Genomic DNA, 22,727 nt, shown 5'->3' on the forward strand with positions numbered 1-22,727 from the left:
TTTCTGTATATAAGGTCCATCTTGTCTCCATTACCATGCTCAGATTCTTATAATCTAGACACTGCTCATATTTTTACAATCCAGCCAATAGCTCACAGATGTTGAGATTCCTTAAGAGTCTAGCCAACATGGCGGATCTTTAATAAACCTTGTCTTTGGCTGAAAGAAGGCTTGGGTCTAATTCTTTCGGGCAGGACCCGCATGTTGTAATTTTGGGGTTCCAGAACCCCTAAACCTCTAGACTTCATCAAAAGAACTGAAAAAAATAGAATAAAATATGAAATATCTCATAGGAAAAACAACCAACCTGAAACACAGATGAAAAAGAGATAATTTAATAATCATTGAACTATCTGAAAGCTATGAACAGCAACAAAATGAGCCTAGACAGCACATTTCAAAAACTCATAAAAGAAAACTGCCCAGATACCTTAGAACCAGAGGGTAAAGGAGAAATTTAAAGAATCCACTGGTCACCTCCTAAAAGAAATCCCAACGTGTTTTTAATCTTTTCTCAGGGAATGTTTTAGGTGAGTCTTTTACAAGCATTTTCCATCATGGGTGAAATACAGACTACCCCCACACCTAATATTACATAGTGTACATTTAGCTGTCCATTCAGTAGTTGGAGACACCATTACCCTCATTTAAGGAAACTTAAACTATATGCTACATTATTTTCTATATACTTTTAATTTACTATATATGCCATGATATTATAGATATTTCCATAGAGAACTCCAGTGAGGGCAATGAGCCAGAAACTGACCCGGTCTGTGTGAACCCTGGGGAATCTGTATCTTATCTGTGTTCTTCTGGTTTTACTTTACATACAGTCACAAAGGTTTTCCAAAAGATGCCAGGCTGGTTTCGGTGGGGGCAAGGAGGGAAGAGGCATAGAAACTGATAAGCTAATTAGAGAGAAAAGCAATACTGGCTAGCTGTTAATTAGGTGAATTTAAGTGAAAATTAACACTGGAATTTAAGTAAAAATTAACATTAGAATTTAAGTAAAAATTAACACCAGGAAGCAGATCTATAAAGCCAGCTTGGGCAGTTCTTCGGCCACGTGTCGGTCCACGCCGGGGGTTTCAGCCATCACCCCAGCCCCAACGGTGAAAACTTGGGGTTGTCAAAGCTGGGGGGTACGGACTTAAAATAACGCATAACTTTTTGCCTAGAAAGGGAAATCTGGGGCTGCCTATTCATTTATTTTGGTGGTGTTTTCAAAACGCCCCTTGATTATCACCAAGTTTCAGCAGAAACACGCTTAATAAGGGATGTTCCAGTCATGGGGAAAACTTGAAAGCAAGAAAGGCGAAAGGGGAGACAATTAAAAACACGTAAAAATTTTAAAACCCTGGGTGAAGCTGATAGGTGGCAAGGAAGACAAGGAAATAGGTGAAAAGCAAAACGAAAGGACGCGGGGAAGCCTGCTCTTTTGAACCCACCAAGGGTGGGCCGAAGTAGGAACTCGGCAGGCGAAAGAGGACGGAGCAGAGGCGAGATGGCGGGAAGGACTCCTCCGCGGAGCAGTGCCGCGGCACCCCCACCCCCGCCCCCGCCCCCGCCCCGCCCGGCCGCGTCGCCGCGCCGAGCGCGAGCGTGATTGGGCGCAGGGTCCGGCCCCTCTTGTGGAGAGGACGGGCCGTGACTGACGCCGTCGCGTTCGGGTGACGTGTCCGCCAGCGTCCGGCTGTGGCGGTGGCGGCGACGGCGGCGGCGGCTGCGGGTGGGAAATGGCGGAGTACTTGGCCTCCATTTTCGGCACAGAAAAAGACAAGTGAGTACGAGCCGCCGGTCCTTGTTCTCGGGAGGGCGTAGTGGGGGGTCTTGAGGCAGGCGGCGTTGCGGAAGGGCGGAAGGGGCCGCCGGCGTTGTGGGAGCCCCGCTTGGGGTCGGCGGGGAAGCGGGGCGGCCGTAGGCCCGGACCCTGGCGTGGGGGGAGGGGAGCCGGCGGCGGCGGGAAGGAGCGGGCGCCCGGCCTCGTGGAGCCAGTTCATTCATAAAGCCCTTGGCCGCCTCTCGCCCCCTCCCCCCGCCCGAGCTCGCGGCGGGCTTCAGCGCTTCTCGGGGAGCCACGCGCCGCCTTCTCGTGGAGCTTTACTCCAAGTGGATGAATGGAGCTCGGAGCGGGCGGAGGGACGTAGGAGGCGCCGGCGGGGCTGTTCGGGGTCGGAGAAGAGGACAGCAGGGAGTCGTTGCAGTTTCACCGTCCCACATGGCGGGCTCGAGGACAAGAGGGACCGCGGCGCCTCGGGGGGAAGGGAAGCGGAGCGTGTGCGCCCGCGGGGCCGGTTCTGGGGGTGCGGGCTCCCCGGCCCTTTATGTGGCCCCTCGCTCCCAGACACAGCGAGTGTTTCATAAGTCTTCGTGTCCGCTCTTCACCGACCACTGGGGGACGGACTGTTTCAGACTGGGACGCAATTGAAGTTTGCTTTTAGAGGGTGGGCAGTTTGCCCTAAATACTTTATACAAAGCTCTTATCAGGTTTATTAAACGTTACTCTTCCTCTCGTTACTACATACTCCAGATCTTTCTTGCCTCTTCCTTTGCAAAGGCTTCTTTTCCTCTCCCCACTTCCCCCAGAATTATCTCATATCTGGCCCCTTGGAACTCGTAGCTCTTTTCATGACTCGGTTCAAGTGTCACCTCCGAAAAGAGACCTTTCGGTTCACTTAAAGCGTTTACTAAGCGATTACTGTGTGCCAGACGAGAAAAATTAAACAGCTTCTGCCCTCGAGTAGCTTATGTTCAACTAGAGGGAATTACTGTGTTCAGAGATGAGTTAATGCAAAGTATTGGGGGTCAAGGAAACTAGGAGAACTTAGGTGTTTAATAAATGTTTGTTGAATTGAAGGAAAATTGGTCCACAAAATTTTTGGTACTTTTTGTTAGATTTCAAAAATAGATTTAGATTTCCAAAATATAAAATATTAACACAATTAGCCAAAAGAGTGTTTAGGTATGAACCCTTATAGACAGTAACCCAAGAAATGGATGTGTACAACTCGTGAAAACATGTTGAAACTGATTAGGAGCTCTTCTTAATTGGAGGAGGGTTGCCTGTGATATTTATTATTCTCTTCAAATAGAAAGGTGCCCTAGGGTCTTGTAGCCACTTCTAAAAGAATAAGTGTAGGGAAAAGCTAAATAAAATAGTTTGCTGCTTTTTTTTTTTTTTTTTGCCTTGGCCTGCTTGATTTTAGTGAATTGGATTAATTTTAGGATTATAGATTTTTGTGTACTTAGAGCCAAAACCATAAAGGCCATCTAGTCCACTGATGTCAAACTCCAATAAAAAGTGATCTGAAAAAAAAATTTGCAGGCTGCATATTGCCTTAGAGAAACACAATTTAACATTATGTTCTATTTTTTATTTCTTTGTTAAACATTTCCCAATTACATTTTAATCTGGAGGGGTTGTACTCAGGAATTTTTTATGGGCTAGAAGGTTTTGACACCAGAAATCTTGTCTAACCCCCTATAAATGAGGAGATTGAGGTCTGGAGAAATTAAGTGACTTGACCAAGGTCACACAGGAAGGAAGTGGCAGAGTTGGGATTCCAAGCCAGGTCCTGTGACAACAAATCATTCTTTGTATGCCAAACTTAATTTTCCCAAAATTTGACATTAGGAGCTTTTTAAACTGTTTGAATAACCCCAGCAGTCACTTGCTTGAAACCATGTAAAACTGCTCCATTTTATACAATACTTCTAAACTTGTGCATAAATCTATTCATTTTTACTATTGACTCAGATTTCCACAGACTAATTTTTTAAACGTCACCTTTTCTATGATTGGAACAAATTAGAAACATGTCTAAAATCTTTTTTACTTCTATACAGTCTGTTTGGGGATAGAGAATTTTGTAACTCTTTGAGAGTAGGTATTCTTTCTTTTTATCCCCTATACCAGGCAGAAGTAGGTTATTTAATAAATGGTTGTTGATTGATTGTATCCTTGTAGCAAAGATCCCTGGCAATTATACTCATTTAATGCCATGAATTGTAGGTCTGTATCCCATGATAGCCATTGTTCTGTACTTGTTGTAGTTTACCCTTGAAAAAGTTAGAAGAAATTATGTCTTGTCTGCTGTGTCCAAAAACACTTATCTGCTCGGTTTTGGAAGATCATTAATCCCAATTATCTTTTTTGCCTCTGTGTCTTGTGTTTAACAGAAATAAACCATTCAACAGCATTGTGAAATCAGGTATTTCTGAGTGTTTTTCTTACTTGCCTTTTGGGAGAGAACTGAGGAGCTCTCACAGAATTTTTTTAAAATTTAAGCTAGAAAATAAGTATAACACTAGAAAAATTATAATTTTGCATTTCTGGAACCTGCCATTTCTAGCATCTTTTTATGCCAGTTTTTACATTATTTCTGTTACATACTTTTGGGAATATAATTTTTTAATTGAAAAAACTAACCAAAATTCAGCTGTGTACACTGTTGATCAGAAAGGGGTTTTCCCCCTTCTGTGGCTAGCACAAAATAAGAATATGCTTTATTTTATATTTTATTTTATTTTATATTTGTTATTTTTGGAGTATCAAGTCCCTTAGCCTCCCACACTTTTTAAAAACAATTTACTCTGCTCATTACTAAGTACAAGGTCTTTCTCTCATATTCCTTGACAAAGGAATAGCTTCAATGCTTTACTTATACTTTATCTGTGATTAGAATTTAGCCTTTCTTTGAATATTTTGTAACTGAATTGTTAAACTGCAACTTAGGGGAACTGGGCAGAGTGAATCTTCCAGGTTTGCAAAACAATGTAAGTTGTATAGGCTAGCTCGAAACAAAAAGCTTTCTTTTTTTCTACATATATTTGTGTTTCTAAATTAAATTTCACAGTTTTTTTTCTTGATGATCACTCATAAGCAGACTACAATTTAAACAAGAAAATGATAGAAAATCTTAGAAAAGGGGAAGAGTTTGAATGCAAAGAGGGAAAATGGAAGTTGGTAAGCATCCTGTGTTAGATTTCCCCATTTCATTAAAATATTTTCTTTGAGACTTTCATATTTTCTCTTCGTTGGGAAAAACAAGACAAGATACAGAGTTTGTGAGGAATTGGTGCACAGTGTACTTTTTTTTGTATAAACCATATTCTGTCTATATCATCCCCTACCTCTCCAACAAAAGAAAAGGTATCAGGTGCATGTCTTGATCTTTAAATTTTTCCAAAGAGATACTGAAAACTAAAATGAGTTCCCCCCCGGAAGTCCAGGTTTTCAGAAGTGAGACCAGAGCTTGTGTGAAAGAATATGAAAATATTTTGTCAGGTCAACAGAGCTGGGCAGAGGAAATCCAATGTTTTGAGGTAGTATTACTTACGTTAGATAGAGGCAAAGTGGTGTAAATAGAGTACTGGACTTGAATCAAAAAGACTTAGTCAAATTGTATAGTCAAATCGTATATCTGATGCTAATCTTTGTAACTATGTGATCAGGGGTAAAGTAATTTAATCTTTCTGAGGCTCAAAAAACTGAGGCCCTTCTACTAGGTTGTAGTGGAGATGAAATATTTGTGAGTGGAAGGAATTTTTTTTACCAAGGAAATTGTAGATCCTTATCAGATGAGTATGCCGGGCTAATAGGAAAATTAATCCAATAAAGAGAATGAGTTAACATTAGAAAATGAAAATGGGGAAAAGAAACAAATAGAATTCATGTCCTTATGCCTAATGAGGTATCTGCAGAAAGAAGGATTTGCATTGCCATTATTTGGGAAGGAGGCAGAGTAACCAGAAAGGTGATAGACCTCCTATACTCTGCCCTTGTCAGACCACATCTAGAGAATTATATTCAGTTGCAGACAGCATAGGTCAGGAAGAATCTTGACAAACTGAAAGAGAGTCAGATGAATTGGGATGCTGAGACTATTCCGAATCATGCCATATGGGGTGCTAAAGGAATTGGGGATATTTAACTTGGAGGTAAGAAGAGTTAGGGAGAGGACAATATTATTGTTTTCAAGTATTCAAAGGGCTGTTATGAGGAGGAAAAATTAGATTTGTCCTTCTTGACCCCAAAAGGTAGAACTAGGAGGAATGATTCACAGAAAAGTAGATGTAGCCTTAATATACCAGGGGAGTGGGGGTGGGGGGTAAAATTCTGACTAGAGCTCTTCAGGGGTAGAACAGATCCTCGTCCCTGGATGTCTTGAAATACCAGCCAGATGACCAACTTTGGGGAATATTATAGATGTTACTATTAGTTAGAGGTTAGATTAAATTAACTCTTGCAATTCTATGGAAAGGGGTATTGGGTAATAAAAATTAAACTGTAGTATTCATCTAGTTATATTTCTGACACTTGAATTAAATGGAAAATAGTCTGGTGTAGTCATCATTGTGCTAATTACATATTTACATGTATTTTATTTTTTCCTAGCAATATAATCAGGTCTTGTTTTCACTTACAGAGTCAACTGTTCATTTTATTTCAAAATTGGAGCTTGTCGTCATGGAGACAGATGTTCTCGGTTGCATAATAAACCAACTTTTAGCCAGGTTTGTGTCTTTTCCTAGATTTTTTTTGTCTTAAATCTTCATCTAAGTTTTCAAAGACTGCTACTAATAATAAATAATTCTTTCCCCCCTTTTTTTCTCTTTTATTTATGTATCTGTGCATATATTTTCTTTTTACTTGTACTGGTCATTTTTACAGGAGATGCTATTAAAAATCTTAACTGTAGTGGAAGCTGGTCAGGGCTAATTGGTGTATTTGATTTCAAGGCAAATCAGTCATGTCCCTAACCTTGCTCATATATTCCTTGTATCCATATGAAGAATTTCAGAACTTCATTGTTCTTATGGCTAATATGACTCAAAAATGTGGACCTTACATGCAAAAACTGTCCTGATTTGTAGGAATTTTTTTACTATTTTCTTCCCTTATGGTTTGTTAGCTTTAATTCACATTAACTGCCAGTTTCCCCTGCCAGCTGATTTACTACTTTGGGATTAGAAGAGGTAGGGAAAGGCCTTGCCAACTAAGACTTACTTGGTATTTGGTTGAGTGGTTAGGAACAGGAATTTAAAAAAAAAAAAAACTTGCTAGAGTTTTATATATCCAGTTTATAAAAGAGATTTATATTTTGGATGGATTCATTCATCCTCTACTCTTAAGTGAATTTCTTACTCCATTTCTTTAACTGGAAGTAAAGGGAAAAAAACCTTGTGACATTTACTGTCTTTGAAATAAAAGTCCCTGAAATTAGGGCATAAAACATGGGTTTAAGTATAAATTATTTATATGTTGCTATTTAGGTACCTTTCTACTCCCCTAGAGTTGACCTATTATTAATTCTTGGGTACTGTGTTCTGAATGGTTAAAATTCTTGTACATTTTCTTTAGACTAATGAAGAAGAAAAATAAAAGTCTTTGCTACTCTCTTAAAAAAATAGCTAGAAACTGCAAGTGGAATGACATTCATGTATTTTGGAGCATTGGAGAAAAGTATCATACATCTACTAAAAAGAATTAGGAGAAATAAAGGTGTAGGTTGTTCCCATCTCATGTTTACTATTCGCAATTTGGAAAAGAGTGAAATATGATTTTCTGTAGGCTTTAATAAAACTGCAAGGCACTGCTGAATTAGACTTCTACCCTCAAGGAAATGCTAATAATAACAATTATAAATTATGCCAAATATATAATATATATGTATAAATATATAAATTATACCATAAACTTTAAAAGTAAGGTTTTTCCCACAACAGAAAGAAAAAAATGTTAACCTTTTAGAACAGTTTTTCATATGTACTTTGGTTTTCATTTGATAGTTGAAAGGGACCCACTTGAAAAGAAATATATGTACAGTGGTTAAGTAAATCTTTCAATACTCCAATAAGACATAGGTTGGGAGAGTTCACCTGCCTATTTAGATTTTATTTTTTTGTCTTCACTGAGTCTATACATGAAATAGAAATTGAGAAGGGGGTGGGAAGAGCATAAGCATTGCTCTTTAGCTAAATGAAGGTAGAAATTTTTTTTTCCATTCAGAATTAGATTATTAGTTGTGACTTTAAAATCTGCCATGTTGGGATCAAAATACAGGTTATTTCATAAGCTCTTTTTTCCTGGTTTCTCTTTGGGTGTGTATGTGTATTACACATATAATTTTAATTTTGCTTTCTAGAGTTAATTTAAGGCACTGTTTATCATGACTGGGACTCCATTATTCTCCTCAAATGTAAAAATTAATGTCTAGTGCCAGATGCAAACCCATGACATGTTCTACACATGGGCGCAGGATTTTTATTTTGTGTTACCTTCCTCAGCTCAGGAATTCTATAAACATAAGCAATAAAACTACTACCCAAATAAATGTAGAGCTCTCCATCCTACCTCCAAAGTCTTGAGAAGACTGTATCCCAGAATGCCTGTAGTGGATCTGTGAAATCTAAGTGGGTATGGACTAGAAAAAGTTTAGATAGTCAAAGGCAGAGAAGAGGGTTGATAATCATTCACAAAAGTTAATTTTTTAGTTTTACAGTTCTGCTTAATGTTGTGTTTTTTGTCTGCATGCTCAACAATACTAAAATGTAATGTATTTCGTTTGAGCTGGGGCTTTGACTTGGAGAGGTTTTATGGCCATTATTAGGAATTCTCTCTAGGGTGGGAATTTAACTAATTGGTTTTATAAACTAGATATAAATCTCCTTTATACACGTGTCATAGCAATGTTATCACGATTGAAGATGAGGTGTTTTTGTTTTTTTAAATTTTCCCCACTTAACATTAAATTTGAGATTTTTAGCATATACAGTACATTTTTGAGCTACTTACAGTGATAATGGACATTGAAATTTCATGTACTATATTAGCTTACTAACTTAAACATGGTTTGTTTTTTCAGACAACTTGGTTTTAAGAAGAACGGTACAAATGTAAGGTTTCAAGTCTGCCTGATCAAGTGTAAAGCAGAAGGGCTAAAAGGATATTTTCCTTAAAAGAAGGAGCGGAAAACATACAAACATTTAAAATTATCGTATTATGTAAACAGAGACTTCACCAAGAAATATTTATATAAGATTGTATAAGGTATCTAGTTGACATTTGAGAAACTTGCTTTGTATGCCAACTTTTGCTAACAGTGGAAGAAAACTTGAACCTACTGCATACTCTCAAGTTATGTACTGGTTAAAACTTTGCATGGGGATGTGTTTATATTAGAGAAATTTCAGTACATTTTAGTGTCTTAGTTTGAGGTACAAAAATGTTAGACTTAGAGTATTTATTATTTTGCCATTTTAACTTGGGGCTACTCATTAAACTAATCAATTATAGTTCCTTCTTGGTTGCTAGCTGACTTGAAATAAGTCACTGCAGAAACTCTGTTTTCATAATATGATGGTTTTAGTGTACTCTTCAGAAGACACACACGAAATGTCTGACTTGCAAAAAAAAATTGTTTAGCCATTTGCAAACAAGTTGTCTCTTTGCAATTGTCTAATATATGCACAGCAGCCAGTAGAATTCCCCTTTTTATTTTTTTTTCCCCGCAGACCATCTTGATTCAAAACATCTATCGTAACCCCCAAAACAGTGCACAGACGGCTGACGGCTCACACTGTAAGTCCCACAGTTGGAGAAATTTTTTTAAAGAATGGTGTTAAAGAGCCCACTCCTAATTGAGACAATAATGTTGGCTTCTGAGCTGCTGACATAAAGCTGTTGCAAACAGGACAAGGTGATGGAACTCCTTGCGCACAGCAAGAACTTGATAACTGTATTTGTTCATGAAACAAATCATGTGACCTTTGAAAGCTCACTGATGGGACCTTTCTTTTGATTTGGCATTTGATTTGACAAGGTCCATACATATGAAACCTTTTTTTTTTCTTTTTTTTAACTCAGCCAATCATTACACTGATTGGACCCCTGGCATTTATCAAGTTCTTTCTATAGGTATGAAATCAAAAAAATATTTAGGATTCCGTAAGGTAAGTTGCCCAAGTGTGGGTCTTGTTTCGTTAAAAAAGAAAAGAAAAGTTAAGGAAATAAGAGATTTCATGTCATGTAATTATTGTGTTTACATGATGCAGCTCTTTTGTCCTAGCTGTTCTAAGTTTTAGTTATTTTGTTAAATGAAGTTTTAAATAGCAAATTCTTTACTTTTATAATTTAGTTCAATTTGTGAAAGAGGAATGTTTTGATAAAACAAACACAATAATAGCATATTATGAGATCTCTTATGCAGTGTTAGGATGGTTCAGGAAAACTTCCCCTCTCTGGAGGAGAAAATAACTTGCTCTTTTTCAGCACAGACTCTCGGCAAAAGTGATCATCAAAGGAAACCGGTTAAGTGTTAAAAATTTATTTTCCATAATATAAAGTTGTTGCGTTTTGTATTTCAGACCATTGCCCTCTTGAACATTTACCGTAACCCTCAAAACTCTTCCCAGTCTGCTGACGGTTTGCGCTGTAAGTTCATACAAGTTCCTTCACTGGTTCCCTGGGCTTGATTGTCAGAGCTCAGTGTCAACTTAATCTGATCTACCATTTTAGTTTAATAAAGGACCACATTTTATTAAATGTGTCAAGAGACTTGTCCTATTCAACCCTTCCCCCAACCCAATTCTTCCAATAGGGGCTGAAACTATGCTTTTTAAAGTAGTTTTGGTCTGCTCCCACTATTTCCTCCTTTACTTGACCGTCATCCTAGGGGAAAATATACCAAAGTAAGCGTTATGCTCTTTTAAGAGCAAGGATATTTGACATTTTACTTAAAATGCTTCTTTTTAAAAGAGATTGGTGAAATTTGGTTATTTGTGTGTGTGTGTGTGTTTTCCCCAAATTGCATTCAAAATTTTGTCCCTAATTAAAAATAAAAAAAAGTTTAGCTATTTCAGAAGTCACATTTTAGTTCTAACAAACCTTGCTCTAAGTATTTTCCATAGGGTCACAGAGACCCTGAGCTTTCCTTATTGCAGGATATAGACACTAGGTAGACAGTTCAGGGAGGGAAAAACGGGGGAAGAGGAGGTGTTGGGGAGCAAATCTGTATTTGCCAAATGCCAGTAGGTCCTTGGTGGAAAAAGTTTGAAGATCATCATTATATGACATTGAATGTAAATTTAAAGTTTGTCTTCTTTGTGGAATTCAGAATTTGGTTTACTATAGTTTGAAAACAGATGGGCACTTGTATGGAAAAGAGCTGTAATTTTTCTTTTAGTAAATATTCCGATTTTTCAAATGGCAAGTATCATATGAATATTATTCTATTAAATGATAGTTGTTTTAAAACAGGATATAGGCCAGTAATGGAGAATCTAGTACCTTCAGAACAATTTTATATTTTATCATCTTGCATAATTGAATATCTGGTTGGTTGGGCTTTTTTTTTTTTTTTTTTTTTTTTTTTAAACCCTTTGGAATTTAATTATTGTTGGGAAAATTGGAATTAAAAACTCGCTACCTTTTAAATCAGAGATGTCCAATGAATGGTCCACAACCTAAATACTGAGAAATTGCCCCTAGTAGCGATAGATATAACTTCAGATCCCTTTTAAAAATCAACCTGTACCAGAAGTTTGCGGTCTGATCTTCTGTTCATTTTTAATCCTGCCAGTTGAGGCACTAAATGCATTATCGTAATTGTGATATTGATGTAGTGGTACAGACCTTAATTTCTCAAATGACTACAGAGTGTTTTCTGAGGATTTTTTTAACTTTTTAAAAAGGACAGTTTCAGGGGGAAATATTTAAATACAGCTATACTAAATATTTTGCTTCTTTTCCTTTCAAGAAAAGTAGGTTATTGAATAATTGTGATAATTGCTTTTTACTCATTAATCAGGGGTTGTGTGTATTCATTTTTCATTGGAAATACAATATTAAAATTAAGTTAGATATGTAATGTTGACTGTAGACTCTTAATGCAATAGACATTCATGGTACTCCACTGCTTTATGCATGTAGCATAATAAGAATTGATCATATATGGATATCAAAAAGCTGGTGCCCTCTCCGCATAAACAAGTTGAGTTTGTTTGGTTTGCATCTTAAGTATAAAGTCAGTTTAAACTGATGAACTTTAATTACAGGACCCTTTCACTGATATTTCCCAAATGCCTAAGTTCAGTTAATTGAAATTTAAAATTATTTACTTACCCCTTTTATGCAGAGAATAGCTGTTTCAGTGAAACATAAAATTCAGTCTGAATGATTGAATCCAATTTTAAGAAGCATAAGTTTTAAGAGGAAAAATTAATAATTGTTTCATGCTTTGCTGTTAAAATCTTATGTTTTCCATTAAAGGGTATAAATGGTTGAGTAGTATTTTTATTTAATCTGTTACTCTGTGAATGGTTAAAATATTTCATGTTTATTTTTATATGGTTTAATGATTAAATCCTGACAAGCAATATTAATGAGATCAGGACAAAATGTATTTTGCCCCATAGTGTTAGCCCATTATCAGATTATTTCTATTTTACACTTTTAAAATTGCATACAACTCTATAGCATGGTGACATGGATAAAATTAAAATCAATGATGATCCCCAAATCTATAGCTAGTAGTTTAAACATCTCCCTATCTAATTTTGACTTTTTACGAAAGCTACTGAATAATAACTTAGCTTACATTTTACATTCTCTTTCACACTGGTGGAAAGTGATATAAAACCACCAAAAGAAAATGAATTTAAGAACAGTAAAGTCTTTTTTAAAGTAATTTTTTGAGCATCCTGTTTAGTGGAGAAATAACACTTATGACTTCACTTGTAAACATTTTTACAAATGATGGTCAGCTGTCAGAAATTGTAGAATTTGTTTTTGAATCCCTAGTAAATTCTGGTTTTTGAAAACAATTCATAGATATTACAAATTTTAAAAACTGGAATCTAGAAGGCCCCCATGCAGATTAAAAGTGAAGCTAAATTAATAAATTACAATGGTTCTCAGAAGTTTTGTTTATACATTGAAATCTTTTTACGTCTGTGGGAACATTTGCAAAATAGCTAACAGGAAGAAAAGTGTGTTCCTGGCATTTTTATTTGGAGTAAGGATAAGAAATTGTGGCCTTCATAGAATAAGGCCTGAAGTAACCCACAAAACAAACTTGCCCATCCTTGCCCCCATCATGTTTCCAAACTATAAGGGCTGGGCTTATAGACAAAACAGGTTGCAGGCTGGCCTAGCATTAATACTGGTCTTCTGTACTCTCTCCCATCTAGCCACTTTAATTTAGCAAACTCTAATGTCTTAATTTCTCTTGAGTAGATCCTTTTTGGCAGCATATGAATTGTTAAAATTTGATGAGGGGGAGTGGAAATGAAGAATTTCAGTTTGTTTAGGTAGCATGAATCTACCTAAATGATAGATATAACTTCATTCCATGTGTATAAGTTACATAGAGAAACATACTTAAAGAAAATTCTTTTGGAATATACACTAAGAATGCTTTCTATAACAAAGCATTGTAATTTCCATTTATTTGGGTGGCATACAGATGCCATAAATGTACATAATTTATTACAAATTATTTTTGTCACGGTGTACTTCGGTTTTAATCACATCACGAAGGATTTTATAGCATTTTTCTATGCTGTAAACTTAAAGATTTCCTTTAACTAGGAAAATAAACTTAATACTTTCCCTTCAATCTTAATCATAAATTTTAATAAATCTACAAGGTTGCTTGGCTTCCACTCCAGCTCGTTAGGAGAAAAAAGGAAATCTAACATAAAATTTTCCAATTTGATATTAAATATTTCCTTAACAATTCTGAAATTGTGGCACTGATGCTGATTAAAACTTGATTTAACTTAAACTATTAAGAATGTCATGGGAGATTTAAAAATCTCACCTGTTTAAAAAGAACTCTTAGTTTTATTATGCTATATCTTCAACAACTACATTACCTTGTGTTCTTTCTCTAGATACTTTACTGTTGTTTAGCTTTTGAATTTAAATTCAAGAGGTCTCTCATTTCAATATTCTAACCAAAAAGATTTCTCTCCTTTTCAGGTGCAGTGAGTGATGTTGAAATGCAGGAACACTATGATGAATTTTTTGAGGTGAGTTGATATAAAATTCGCTGTTTGAAGTTAAACTCTTTAACATTTTTGATGCAGTGCCTTGTTAAAGTAGAGAACATTTTAAGTGATTAGACAATGATGATTGTAATGGCTGTCAGATTTCAAAAGAATATTCTCTCCCTTTTTACCTTATATATTACAGTTGAACTATAATAAGCACCTTTGTGTTGGGGGAAGTGGGGAGGGCATGCTAACATTATTGCCTAAGAAAAGCTATCTTTTATATTTTCACTTAGTAACAACTTTGTGTCATTTACTGGAAATAACTTATTCTTTGTTATATTCTAATATGGTTGGTATATGAAGATGCTCTAACCTCAGATCTTTCTCTCTACCTAGGAGGTTTTTACGGAAATGGAAGAAAAGTATGGTGAAGTTGAGGAGATGAATGTTTGTGATAACCTTGGGGATCATCTTGTAGGAAATGTATATGTAAAGGTAAGTAAAGTTATAAATGTAATTTGAGGACTGGCAAATGAGTGTACACAGCTTGTTAGTAAATTCAGAGCTGGAATTGCTTTCTCTTGAGAGCCATTTTGTTATTGTGAGATTGATTACTGGTTTGTTTTTTGTTTGTTTTTACTGCCTACTTTGATGCTTGTGACTGTATTTATTTATTTACAAAATATTTATTGTCTAGAAAGTATTTTTAAATCTTTTGTAACCAAGTGAGTGCCAATACATAGTAGAATTCTATAACTTAAAAATTGGTATTGAGGCTGGATAGCCCTATTTAAGGGCTAGAAATAGAAATAACTAGAAATAGATTATCTGTCCTAGTCCATCTTATTAGCCTTAGTAGCCACCTGCTTGTTGCAAATACCTCTAACTACAGTGAGATGTGAAAACATTTTTGTTTTATTCATTTCTTAGTTTCGCCGTGAAGAAGATGCAGAAAAGGCTGTCATTGACTTAAACAATCGCTGGTTTAATGGACAGCCAATTCATGCAGAGCTTTCACCTGTGACTGACTTCAGAGAAGCTTGCTGTCGCCAATATGAAATGGGGTAATGATGAGATTTGGGAGTGTGTCCATTTGGAACAAAGTTGTCTTATTTGCCAGACAACTTTCAACATACCAATTTAATAAGCGTGATGAACATTATAATGTAAATGATAAAAATGAAGTGATTACATGACAATTTTTATCTAATTATACTCCACAGAGAATGTACTCGAGGAGGCTTCTGTAACTTTATGCATCTGAAACCCATCTCTAGAGAACTACGACGGGAGTTATACGGGCGTCGTCGTAAGAAGTAAGTCTTTTATTCAGTAATGTAAAAAATAAATATAGTTAAGGGAAAATATCATGCATTGTTGCCAATATTTTTTCTAAATAAGTTTCTCTCTGGAATTTGGCCATCTGTACTTTTTTTTTTTAATAGAACTTGGAAGAAATAGATTAGAGAACTGAATCTGATAATAAATTAATAACTCATTATGCTGTAGCCATCTAGGTCTTGGTATTCTGTTGCTCCAGACCCTGAATTTAGTTAACCAGCTAAAGTAAATTAAGCTGGTTGGATTTCACATCCTGTCTACTGTAAAACTAACATTTAGCCCTTACTTTATACCCTTTGAGAAATGGCCCCAACATAGGAAAATGAAAATTAATAGAAAAGCAGTGAACATTTTTAGGTCATTGCAATTTGATAGAAAGGGCCCCACAATTGGAACGTGACTGTAGACAGGTATATTTTATTAAAAGGAAGGGGAAAAGGGCCAAGCATTATATATTAGGAAGATATTTTTATGTAAGAAACCCAAGAACCAGGAGAGGGAAGAGGAAGATGTATTGGTTGAAAAGCAATAGTAGAAAGAGAATATTATACATATATTTTATGTATTCTAAACTTTTTCTTTGTTATCTGTGGCTTCCACAAACCTCTCAAAAAATCTCATTTAATTTCTAATGCCAAACTACTATGGGGAAAGTTATGATGGGGAAGGGATAACTGTTTTCCTTTTTGTAAACCATAACTTACTTAGTCTTTTGGCAACTGGTGAAAGCATATTTTTGTATCTAGCCTTTTCTGAGACGTAGACTGTAACAACATAATAGTCCAAATTATTTTCCAGGATAGTCAAACCATTCCCAGTTCCACCAATAGCTAATTAGTAAGTAGGTCTTTCTAGTATTGCCTCTCTAGCAATAAACTGAAGTTTTTCTATCTTTTAAAAATACATATTATTGGGGCATGTAGGTGGCGCAGTGGATAAGAGCACCTGCTCCGGAGTCAGGAGGACCGAGTTCAAATGTGGCCTCAAACACTTGACACTTATTAGCTGTGTAACCCTGGGCAAATCACTTAACCCCATTGCCCTAGCCAAGGGGTGGGGGTGTGTGTGTGTGTGTGTGTGTGTGTGTGTGTGTGTGTGTGTGTGTGTGTGTGTGTGTGTGTGTGTGTGTGTGTGTGTGTATGTGTGATCTAAATTTTGTTGTTTTCAGTTAAAGTCTGTCCCCATCCCCCCCCTTCCCCCAGTGAAAGTAAAGAAAAACAAATTCCCGCATTAGTCATTTCCGGAGTTCCAGTTTGCTTTCCATAATGGCTGAACCAGTTCATAAATCCACTAGCAGACCGTTAATGTGCCTGTTTTTCTGCAGCTCCTCCAGCGTGTCATTTTTATTTTTTTGTCATCTTTGTTAATCCAATTTTCCTATATTTCATCATCTTTGCTAGCTTGAGTATAGTTATGTAGTAACCTCAGAGTTTTCATTTGCATTTCTCCCATTATTTTAAGCTTTTCAAGTAGTTTTTGATGTTTTTTCTTTTGAAAGTATCACATTTTTTACTATTTGTTTGTTGGGACATGACACTTCTGTGTCAGTTCACAGCATACTTTAAATGTCAAAATTTTAGCAAATAATGAAAATAATATTTTTCATGTATTTCTAGCTATATTGATAATATTTGTGCAAAACTTTTTTTATTTTATGTAATTACATAAAAGTGTGTCTTTTGTCTCTTAAATAATCTCTCCAGGTTAAATTTTTTCCCCTTCGTAAATGTGAAAGATTCTACTATTGTTTTTCCCCTCTTCTCTCTCTCTCACACTTACACTGACACACACACACACACACACACACACACACGTGTGCCTTTATATTTAGGTCACTTATCCATTTGGAATTTATTGTGCCATAGGATGCTGAACTAAACTAAACCTCTTTTTTGTCAAACTGCTTTCCAGTTTTCCCAACTTTTTTTTTTTTAATATGGGGAGCCCCTTCCCCAAATGTTTGTTCTTGGGTTTAAGTATGATTAGGCTGCTGTGTATGTACATTTGTTCTAGATCTGGGGGGTTTTTTTGTTTTTGTTTTTTGGAGGCAGGCAGGATTAAGTGACTTGCTCAGGGTCACACAGCTAGTGTCAAGTGTTTGAGGCCAGATTTGAACTCAGGTCCTCCTGACTGCAGGGCCAGGGTTCTAGCCACCTAGCTGCCCCTCAAACATCTCTTACCCTAATACTAATATTGACAACGTAGCCAAAGGTATTAAATTTTGCTGCTGTTTGAAGCTGACTTGTATCTAATAAGTTAGGCTTATTATTATTCATAGCAACTGCATTGTTGGTTGCCATCATTCAGCTTAGAAAACAATGAATACTTCTATAATAGCTCAACTCAAAATGAATCTTGAATAACTCAATTGGTTTCCTTATTGTGATTTGTCATTATTTGTCTGCTTTGCTATTTTGGGAATGGAAAAACATAAGGGCCTGACTAACCAAACTTCATGTGAAATAATAAACTAATTTATGTAATACTTTCCTGGAAATTATATCCCTTCATCTTACTTTATTCTCAGTTCTTTAAATTAGTTGTTCAGAAAAATGAAGGAAAATTTGGAACTATCATGTAATAATTTTGTATTTGTATACTGTCTTTTAAATCATAATTTGATTTAGTGAACCACTTCATTTTACCTTTTTTCTATTCACAGGCATAGGTCCCGATCAAGATCTCGTGAACGTCGTTCTCGATCAAGAGATCGTGGCCGTGGTGGCGGTGGTGGCGGCGGTGGTGGCGGTGGTGGTGGCGGTGGCGGAGGTGGTGGAGGAAGGGAACGCGATAGGAGGCGGTCAAGAGATCGTGAAAGATCTGGTCGATTCTGAGCCATGCCATTTTTACTGTATGTCTGCTAGAAAGTCTTGTAGTTGATTGACCAAACAAAGTTCATAATGAGAATTTTTTTCTAAAAAACAACAAAACAAAAAAAAAGATGGGCTTCTGAATAAAATTTGTAGTGATACAGTATTCTTGGCGTAACTGTTTCTTGTGGGAAGTCTTATTAATTTTCATTTCTTTACCTCGTCAAATGCATGACCTGGCAGTGCTTGAGGTGAAGGTAATACAGATTCCCTGCCCTTTAAATGTTTGGGGATAGCTAAAACCTGATTTGTGAACTTTATATAAATAGAAAATTTATTTGAAGAAACCATAAACTGAAAAGTAACTAAAAAAGCTTGATGCATAAAAATTAACTTTTATAATATTTTCTTTCCTGCTCTGCGAGTGTCAGGTTAATTTAAACAGACCTGGAAACATCTTTTTTATTTACTCTGTAGAAACACTTAGCTAGAAACTTGATTTGTGACCAGAAATCTCTGCACTGTAAACTAGCATATTTACAGTAAAGCCAATTTTTTAGTATAAAATATTGTCTTAGTGTATCTTTAATGGAAATTGATAGTGGTGTCTGTATATAATTAAAGGTTTTTTAAATGGATTTCATGCATAATGCCCCAAAATTAGAGTAGTGCCTAGAAGATCAGTATTAAGATTATGCCAATATTGATAGTGTCTCATAACAGTCCATTAGGGCCATTCTGCCACAATTGATATTCCACAAGGCAAGTTAAATCTTTTAAATCAAACTAATATATCCTTAAAGGTTTCTCAAAATCACCTACCTAAAGATCAGATTTATTCATATTTAATTTCTCTGCTTTGTAAAGTGATACAATGATTGGTGGTTGTGCATTTAAATTTCTATAATTGTTAATTAACTTCCATCATTTAATATACTATTTAAATGCTGGCAGCTGAAAATGTTTTTGTTTTTCCCTCCTTTTCAGTGCATAGCAGAACTAAGATTAAAGTTAAGAATTAAAAAGCTTTTTAGCTGAAATGGACAATTGTCAAAGGCAAACTCAATACACATATCTAAGTGATTGACTAGAGAAGCATTAGAGTTCCAACAGAGGTGTTATCCAAGCCTACTTTATCATGATTGTTCTATAGAGTGTAGGCAAACCTTTATTATTGTATGTGTATTTAACAATCAGCTTTTTCACTGTATACGCAGTCCCCCCCTGTTCAATTTAATTTTCAAAAAAATGCACATTGCTTTGTTGGAGAGAGCAGCACCCTGCTTTTCAAAAGCTAGAAATTCAATAAATCTTTAAAAAGAACATATTCTCGGCCTATATTTTTCATGAAGGTAATGCTTATGAAATAAACTTGATAAAAATTTTCACTAATCTGTGAAATTAATTCCATTGATTATAACCCAGATATGATGTGTAGAAATTTGGTATTAGATCTTTTTCTACAGGAATCACCATACTAGTCATAGGGGGACTTATGAAAATTAATTTGAAGTTAGTGAACCAGTTAACTTAGTTTTGATCATTGTATCTTCCCTCCAAAATAAACATGAAATCAATCATTTGGTGCATCATAGATTTCAGTGAAAACTTGTAATCGCCATTTAGACAAGAAAGGTAGGGGAAGTTTTACTTTGTATTTCTTGATTTTTCCTGTGAACCTAGCTTATAATTAAAATCTTAAAGTTTCTTTAAGCATTTTCACCTGAAATTACTGAAGATTCAGACAGTAAAACTTGAGGAAACCTACTCACTTCATACCCTCCCCCTCTGTGCCCCTAATACAGGACTGGAATAAGGAAGAAGAGGAAAGTTTTGTTCCAAAGATGACATCACACTGTGTTGCTACTTCTGTTTGAGTATACTATGATCTCAACTGGTGAATAACAGCTAATAAACTTTAAGTAAACTCATGGAATCAGCCTACAGGAAGTAAAGTGATAACTTTACTTGGGTCCATGAAATTTTTCTTTTTGATTGGAATTTATCCCAGCTGGCTTTTTTTGCTTTAGGTTAAAATCCAGTTATTTCTGTAAAATGTTGCTTGTCCGTGAATATTATATGATGTATGTTTAAAAGAATGTAAAACCAAATGGAGAAAAGTTGTTGAAAATAAAAGTTTTTTTAAATAAGGAATTTGCACATTGCAGAACTTAAGCATTTTGCTTTAAAGCCTTTTTTAAAAAGGAAAGTCTTCTAAATGGCATTCTTTTGATAAAATGAATCTAAGTAGGAAAACTCATGAAATACTTTCTTCTGCTTCATTTCTGATTTGACATTTTTTCCTTCCTTTGGAATATTTTTCTTAAGCAATAAGAAATGTAATTTTTCATCATCCTGATTACTTTGATTTTTTTTTCCTTAAAGTGGCCCGTTGTAAGGTTTTAATGCTTTTCTGCTGATGTATTTTGGCTATTTTTGTAGTTAAAATTGGCTTAGTAAAAAATTGGTTCTGGGGCAGCTAAGTGGCACAGTGGATAGAGCACTGGCCCTGAAGTCAGGAGGACCTGACTTCAAATGAGGCCTGAGACCAAATACTTGACACTTAACTAGCTGTGTGACCCTGGGCAAGTCACTTAACCCCAATTGCCTAAAAAACAAAAAAATAAAAATAAATTGGTTCAATTCTATGGTCTCAGTTATCTTAGTAAGAGAAAATACTCCTTTGGTCTAAATTATCAGGGAATAACATTTGATACTAAATGTAGAACCTTTCCTATTTAAAAGCATTCCTTGGACCACTCTAAACAGTTTTCAGGTTGTGCAACTTCTTAGGGCAGTTCTGAAATACCACTTAGCCTTCGGCCTAGGCCAAATTAGCAACCCGTGGCAACTGAATGGCATTCACTGTGAAACCAAATCAATTGGGATCGCCACATATGTTGGAATGGGATGTGCCAGGGCTTAAAAGAGCTACAGAGCAATCTGAATTTCTGTACTAAAGAACATGAAGTTATGTAAGATGCCATTGTCCAAACTTTACTAATCTGCTTATCCTGAATCAGCATTTTTACTGCTAAATGTTTCACTATTAGAAATTTTAGCTATTAGGGAGAAGGGGAAGCAAGGCGTATGTATAATGAATTTTAACAATACTGCCATCCACTTTTCTTCACTTACTGGATACTGGCACGTAGTTTTTTGCCACAGTTAAACCAGAGTCCACAATGTCTTCCAATCCATTAGATGTTTTTTTAGGGGCACTTGGCATGCAACTTTCCAGTGAAATCAGATCAGCACTTGCTCAGCATTTTACAGTCTTAGTTTCACAGGGCACTGAGAATTTAAAGAACTTGCCTAGGGTCATGCAGCCAGTGTGTTAGAAGTGGGGTTTAAATGTAGATCATCCAAACAATCTTGCTCGTTAAAGGACACAGCTTTTCATTTTTGCCTAAGAAAGAAATGAGAGCAAATATCTTTCACCCAGGCACTAAATGAAAATCCTGATACGTGCTCCAGTGTGCACACTAAATTGTACCTCATAGCATCTATAGAGAGTACACAGTTTTACTATTCCCCCTACTGCTCCATTGAAATATAACCTCCTTGGGACAGCTAGGTGGCAGAGTGAATAGAGCACCAGCTCTGGAGTCAGAAGGATCTGAGTTCAAATCCTGCCTCAAACACTTAACAATAGCTGTGTGACTCTGGGCAAGTCACTTAACCCCAATTGCCTCACACACACACAAAAAAACCTCAGAGGGACTGCTTATAGAGTTGTCTTAATATACCTAGCATAATGCTCTATTCTTAAGCATTAGGCTTGTTGTAGGAAGTATCAAATCACTTGTTGGAGGCTTGTATAAAGGTTTCCACAGCTGTACCAAAGCAGTCTGTTATGCATAATAGGTTGCTTCAGCCAGCATTCTCTTACTTCCAAAAATGTTTAATCGTTAATAGTTCACACATCTACAACACAGTGATAGGCAAAACAATGACCCTACCTTATGAATCATCATAGTAATGCTATGTTTCATTGTCATAACTCTTAAATGATAATGCACGTTATTGTGCAAGACCCTGTTAACCACAATGTTTAACTAGGATATTTCCTTTTTTATAAAGCAAGCTTAATCTATACAAAAGCAGCATGACAGCATGATTAGCCTCAAAGCCTGGGAAGACCTGGGTTCAGGTGTGAGGAATGACTATTACCCTGGACAAGTTTCAGTCAGTGTTGTAGGTAACTCAAGACTTAAGGTATGGAGAAGGTAAAGCAGGTTGCCTCACTACATCAATGAAATCCCAGGTTTAGTCCTTATTCCTGTGTACCCAGGTACTATAAAAGCTGATAAAAATCCTGGAGCAAATGCTCAAATTCTCTTCTCTCCACCTCCATCAAGATGTACAAATATTTATACTTGAGAAAGCAGCAATGAAAGGAGCTCTCACTACCTTAACCTCTCAGGATGCTCCATTCCACATCACCAGCTTGCTTGTCAGCCTCAGCCCCTCCAAACCCAGTCTCTAGAGCCTTCACTTACTGGGAGAGGAACCCACATTGTTTTCTTGAACTAGAATTGCCAGAGATCTATGTACTACAAGCATGGAATGCAG

General features: G+C 36.2%; 1 protein-coding gene across 4 annotated transcripts; it reads left to right on the forward strand.

The window, feature by feature from the left end:
- The first annotated feature begins 1,691 nt into the window (after window positions 1–1,691).
- Window positions 1,692–20,306, forward strand: U2AF1 (U2 small nuclear RNA auxiliary factor 1). 4 transcript variants are annotated; one of them, XM_027843650.1, is made up of 9 exons: window positions 1,692–1,783; window positions 6,432–6,519; window positions 10,372–10,438; window positions 13,988–14,037; window positions 14,398–14,496; window positions 14,932–15,065; window positions 15,225–15,317; window positions 18,005–18,193; window positions 19,958–20,306. In XM_027843650.1, exons 1-8 carry the CDS (start codon window positions 1,740–1,742, stop codon window positions 18,174–18,176), a joined length of 747 nt encoding a protein of 248 aa, XP_027699451.1. In that variant the 5' UTR covers window positions 1,692–1,739; the 3' UTR covers window positions 18,177–18,193; window positions 19,958–20,306. The 4 variants fall into 4 exon arrangements, with proteins under 4 accessions (XP_027699451.1, XP_027699452.1, XP_027699450.1 ...); XM_027843651.1 differs by lacking the exons at window positions 10,372–10,438; window positions 19,958–20,306 and adding an exon at window positions 9,520–9,586 and having other exon boundaries at window positions 18,005–19,475; XM_027843649.1 differs by lacking the exon at window positions 19,958–20,306 and having other exon boundaries at window positions 18,005–19,475.
- The last annotated feature ends 2,421 nt before the right edge of the window (window positions 20,307–22,727 follow it).

Source organism: Vombatus ursinus, unplaced genomic scaffold (assembly GCF_900497805.2).
Source record: "Vombatus ursinus unplaced genomic scaffold, bare-nosed wombat genome assembly UNPS02014924.1, whole genome shotgun sequence".
NCBI lineage: Eukaryota > Metazoa > Chordata > Mammalia > Diprotodontia > Vombatidae > Vombatus > Vombatus ursinus.